Raw genomic sequence first — 6,127 nt, forward strand, 5'->3', positions numbered from 1 at the left:
GCAGAGCTGCAGCCCAAAGCCAGAGGCACGGCCCAGAGAGAGCAGACTTGCCCTGGGAGCAGAGCTTCAGCAACCAGAGCCAGAGATCCCAGAAAATCAGCCCACAAAGCAGGTCAGTGCTGGGAGCAGAGTCACAGAAGCAGCCTGCAGAGCAGACCTGTCCTGGGAGCAGAGCTGCAGCAACCAGAGCCAGAGGGGCCAGAGAAGCAGCCCAGGGAGCTGGAGGCAGAGCAGCAGCAGCAGTGCAGAGACCGAGTGGTGCAGCTGGGGCTGGAGCAGTCCGGAGCTGGGTGCGGTGAGCAGCTGGGGAGAGCGAGGGGGACCCTGGGCAGCGGGGCCAGCACAGGGAGACGCCTCAGCCAAGAGGCTCTGCAGGCCAGGCTTGGATCGTAACCCCGACAGGGCGGGGGCGACACTAGGAAGAAGGGTCCTGCCACTTAGAGCCTGAGAGCGTGTGGCCACCACCAGACCAAGTGTCCAACCCACAGCATCCCTGCAGCACAACCAGGGCCTGAGAAGAAGGCCTGGGACTTACAAGGAACAGACTGTGAACTGCCCTGACGTTCCAGAGACACTGTTTGTGATGTTCCCTGCCACAGAGCGGGCTGATGTGTTTCCTTTAACCTTTCCCATTTTCCCTTATTCTTTTTTAAAATTAATTGTTGATTAAATAACTTGCATTTGCTTTAAACTGTATGTAATGGTCAGTAGGTCAGAGAAGTGCCCAGTGCAGAGAGAGTACCCCAGAGCGGGGACACCCTAGCCCCTGTCCTAGGTGATCACAGCAGGGTTGGGGGTCAAGCCCCCCGGGAATCCTGGGCCCAGCCTTGTTGGGCGTATGAGGACTCTGCCAGACAGGGGAGTGGAAGGGGAGTCCTCAAGGGCAGGGAGGCCACTGGGTAAAGGAAGTGGGAGTGAGGACTCAGATCCTTTTGCTAGCCCACTTCACCGGGATAGTGCAGAAGTCAGGAAAGTTCCCCACAAGAGTGGGACTATTCCCTCACTTACATTTAAGGCTATGTGTCAATGTGTCCCTTTTATCTTTGGAGAGTGTGTTCCTACCATCTTTGGTATTGGGGTGTTCTGGAATGTGTTTGCCTGCGTGTCCTGTACCTAGCACTTCTCAGCAATGTGTCTGGTTTTGCAATACCAGCCCTGTTCTTGCCAAGTTCTGTGAACTTGCAAGCAGGCATGTTTTGTATCAGGGCCTATAGCCTAACTCTTGCTAACTTTGCTTTATATCAGCAGGGCCTGATTACTTTAGTTCAGGCCTTAGTCCTCATACCAGGCCCCTTATACCAGGCCTTATGTCTCAGGTTTTCTCTTTCTACTGCAGGAGCAAATTAAAACAATAGTCCCATATCACATCCACCTTCCCTCAAGGAGGGACTGGCCAGCACCCATCTCTGGTCGGTTCCTGCTCCCAGCCTGTCCTATCTCATAGAGTCAGAGCTGGAGATCAGTCCCCGCTCCCTACCAGACCCCAAATGAGCTGGCCTTTTCCCTGCTAGCCCCTCCCTCCAGTAATGGGGCATAGGAGCATAAGAATGACCATACTGTGTCAGACTGATGGTCCACCTAGCCCAGTATCCTGTCTTCCAACAGAGTCCATTGTCTGGTGCTTCAGAGGGAATGAACAGAACAGGCAATCACTGAGTGATCCATCCCCTGTCATCCAGTCTTCTGGCAGTCAGAGGTCTAGGGACACCTGGAGCTTGGGGTTGCCTCCCTGACCATCCTGGCTAATAGCCATTGATGGACCCCATCCTCTGTTACCCTTCCAAGGGTTTCACTGTACTGGGGTGGTCTCAGGAATTCTCTGAGGACACGACACCTTTGTCCAATAAGTGACTGACACAAGCAGTTCAAACACACAAAGCCTTTTATTAACACAAAAATCCCTATTGCAGTAAGCTAGAAGCACCTCGAACCGTGGTGACGTACAATCAGAGGTGATGCTGAATGGGCAGCTTCCCGCTTCCGATGGCCAGTCATCTGTAGGTCATCAGGGGAGAATGGTTTGTGACCCCGGCTCTTGCTAGAAGTTTTCAATCAGTGTCTTCTCTCTCTCGCTTTGTTTTCCTGGCTCTTGTTTATCTTTATAGTTAAGACTTTGGATATGTGCCAACATTGTGGTTACCACTTGTGGCTGAATTCCATGTCATGACCTCCTGCTTTACTTATTTTTGCTATTTTTCTACAAATTTGTTAATTGTTTTGCCCCAACTGGCTGTCTACGTGACTTGCACACTTACAGTTGTCAAGGTTCCTTCCCCACCCTGAACTCTAGGGTATGATATGGGGACCTGCATGAAAGACCCCCTAAGTTTATTCTTACCAGCTTAGGTTAAAAGCTTCCTCAAGGTTCAAACTTTGCCTTGTCCTTGAACCCTATGCTGCCACCACCAAGCATGTTAAACAAAGAACAGGGAAAGAGCCCACTTGGAGACGTCTTCCCCCAAAATATCCCCCCAACCCCTACACCCCCTTTCCTGGGTAAGGCTTGATAAAAATCCTCACCAATTTTTACAGGTGAACACAGACCCAAACCCTTGGATCTTAAGAACAATGAAAAAACAATCAGGTTCTTAAAAGAAGAATTTTAATTAAAGAAAAGGTAAAAGAATCACCTCTGTAAAATCAGGATGGTAAATACCTTACAGGGTACTCAGATTCAAAACATAGAGAATCCCTCTAGGCAAAACCTTAAGTTACAAAAAGACACAAAAGCAGGAATATACATTCCATTCAGCACAGCCTATTTTACCAGTCATTAAACAAAAGGAAATCTAACGCATTTCTAGCTAGATTACTTACTAACTTTTTACAGGAGTTCTGAGCTGCTTTCCTGATCTGTTCCCGGCAGAAGCATCACACAGACAGACACAGACCCTTTGTTCCCCCCTCCAGATTTGACAGTATCTTGTCTCCTCATTGGTCATTTTGGTGAGGTGCCAGCGAGGTTATCTTAGCTTCTTCACCCTTTACAGGTGGAAGGGTTTTGCCTCTGGCCAGGAGGAATTTTATAGCATTTTATACAGAAAGTGGTTACCCTTCCCTTTATATTAATGACAACAGTTAATGGTGGTAAAGGTTTCAAAAAGCAGTAACACTTGTTTTCCATTATCATCCCCCAACTGATCTATTTTTTTTAGTCAAGTTGTACTTTTGGCCTTCACAACATCCCTGGCAATGAGGTCCACAGGTAGACTGTGTATTGTGTGAAGAGATGCTTTTGTTTCTTTGTTTTAAACCTCCTGCCTATTAATTTCATCATGTGACCCCTAATTCTTGTGTTATGTGAAGGGGTAAGTAACAATTCCTTTTTCACTTTCTCCACACCAGTCATGCTTTTATAGACCTCTATCATATCTTCTTTTAATCACCTCTGTTCCAAGATGAACGACCCAGTCTTTGTTATCTCTCCTCACATGGAAGCTGTTCCAGGCCCCTAATTGTTTTTGCTGCCCTTCTCTGTACCTTTTCCAATTTTAATATATCTTTTTTGAATTGAACAGAATCGCACACAGTATTCAAGGTGTGGGCATACCATGGATTTAAATAGTCACAATGGAGCGGGACAGAGGTGACTGAGCCCACAGCAGCTCATTATCCTCTTCCTGGACAGTGTGGGTTTGTATCACAGTATCTAAGTGACTTGCATAACCAAGTTCTATTGAGATCTGTGCTAGGTTATTCAAAGTAGCCTAAAGGAATTAAGCACTAATCTGCCAATGGGAGTTGGGTGCCAAACTTCCATAGGCCATTCTGAAAATGACAGACTAAATCATACCTAAGTTCTGCAGCATGACTTTCCTGAAGGCCCCCTTCACCTCTTTGTTCCTCAGACTGTAAATGATGGGGTTGAACATCGGGGTGACGACTGTGTACATGATAGACAAGGCTTTATGGAAGGCTGGGGACTTCTCTGCAGATGGTGACACATACATGATAACGATGGTCCCATAATACAGACTCACCACTAGCAGGTGAGAGGCACAGGTGGAAAAGGCCTTCTGCCTCCCAGCAGAGGAGGCAATTTGCAGGGTGGCCGAGAGGATAAGAATGTAAGACATAACGATGAAGAGGAAAGGGACCAGGGACACCAGGGAGCAGGAGACCAGAATGATCATTTCCGCCAAGGGGCTTTTTTTGCAGGACAATTTGAGTAGCTCCTCCATGTCACAGAAGAAATTATTAATTTCATTAGGACCGCAGAAGCTTAGCTGGGGAACCATCCCCACTGCTAATGCACTGACTGAGAAACCAGTTATCCAGGAGGCAGATACCAACTGAAGGCAGAACCTGAGGTTCATTATAACATTATAGCTGAGTGGGTTGCATACGGCTAGATAACGGTCATAAGCCATGACTGCAAGTAGGAAACACTCAATGCAAGCCAAAGCACTGAAGAAGAACAACTGTGTGATGCAGTCCCCGAAGGACATTGTCCTGTCCTCTGCCAAGAATCCAGACAGCAACCTGGGGGCAATGACTGAGGTGTAGCAGGTGTCCAGGAAAGACAAGTTCCCCAGGAAGAAGTACATGGGGGTGTGAAGCTGCTGATCAGCCACAACTAGCATAACCATGAGAAGGTTCCCAGCCAGGGTCACAATGTAGATCACTAGAAACAGCACAAAAAGCAGAATCTGAACTTCATTCAAGTTCCTGAATCCCAGCAGGATGAACTTGGTGATGGATGTTTGATTTTTCCATTGCATGTGTCCCATGTGTTCTCTGGAAAGGAAAGAAAGAAAGAAAGAAAGAAAGAAAGAAAGAAAGAAAGAAAGAAAGAAAGATCTTCTCTCCCCAGATCTTCAGATATGTCCTACCATCCCTTTTAACTTTATTCAGTATTTATTTAAGAACAGATTTTCAAAAGGTTGAGGCTTTCTCTACACTGCACTTTCGTCGTTAAAACTTTCGTCGCACAGGGGTGTGGAAAAAATAGCCCCCTGAACGACAAAAGTTTTAACGATGAAAAGCACCGGTGTGGACAGTGCTTTGTCAGTGGGAGCCACTCTCTCGTCAATGACGCTACTGCCCCTCGTGGAGGGTGGGGGGTCAGTTTGTCACCAAGAGAGAGCTCTCCCGGTAACAAAGAGCGGCTACACTGCTTACCTTGCAATGGTGCGACTGCCGCTGCACTACCGTTCCGTTGTAAGGTGTGCGGCATAGACATAGCCTTAGTTAGGCACCTAGTGGGATTTTACAACACCTCAGTACCTAAAATTCATTGATTTCAACAGATATTATGTGACAAGATGCTTTTGAAAGTCCCACTAGGCTCTAAATACCTTCAAACTTCTGGCTCATAACCTGTTTAAGAGCATTAGTAAATCCAGCTAGGAACTTCTCTGCATCGTTAGGCACCTAAATACCTTTGAAAATCTGGCCCTTAGTGTATAATGCTTTTTCACCTGACCTGATGAAATATGACAGTTGTTACAACACTACAATATATCTGCTAAAATGACCACAGAACTTCACAGAAGGGCACTTTTTGTTACCTCTGTAAAAAATAAAATAAAATAAAATAAAATAAGAGAAGCGTGAGTCAGCCAAGCCCATAGTGACTATCTATAATTTCTTCAGCAACATACATAGCACATATGGGTAATATTCTCACTCCACTCCCATTGTATTGGCATACTGAGGTCTTATTGGACCTGGTCCAAAACATTTTTCCATGGAAATTTTTAAGTTTTTAGCCAAAAAACTTGAAAAGAGAGATTTTGGCCAAAAATTGAATTTGCAGTGCCTTCTGGGATATGTAGTTTACACCTTGTGTCTCCATTACCAAGAAGCTTGGATTCCCCCATCTGGACTACATCTTCCATAACGCAGCAGGAACAAGGACTCCATATTGCACAGCTACCCCTCACTAAGATGGGAGACCATGATGCATTTTGAGGGATGGATGAGGAAGCCCAGCCTGTAGATGAGAATGGGGACACTTGGCACAAACTACAACTCCCAGGAGGCACTGCAACTCCCTTTATTTAGGTAACTTCTCCCAGTCCTTAGACCAGTCCCCAGGTTGTATCCCTGTTTACCAGCAGGCTCAAGCAGGTTCAACTGTTCTTGCAAAATTTCCCATGGGGATCTGTGACCGGGGTGAACATAG

At 46.6% G+C, this 6,127-nt stretch overlaps 1 protein-coding gene across 1 annotated transcript; it reads right to left on the reverse strand.

Moving 5' to 3' along the window:
* Positions 1–3,782: 3,782 nt before the first annotated feature.
* LOC311529838 (olfactory receptor 5AP2-like) lies at positions 3,783–4,730 on the reverse strand (the record flags this gene model as incomplete). Its single annotated transcript, XM_084646099.1, has 1 exon — positions 3,783–4,730. One exon carries the CDS (start codon positions 4,728–4,730, stop codon positions 3,783–3,785), a length of 948 nt encoding a protein of 315 aa, XP_084502225.1.
* Between the last annotated feature and the right edge of the window lie 1,397 nt (positions 4,731–6,127).

This window comes from Lepidochelys olivacea (genome assembly GCF_965140295.1).
Source record: "Lepidochelys olivacea isolate rLepOli2 genome assembly, chromosome: 13".
NCBI classification, from domain to species: domain Eukaryota; kingdom Metazoa; phylum Chordata; order Testudines; family Cheloniidae; genus Lepidochelys; species Lepidochelys olivacea.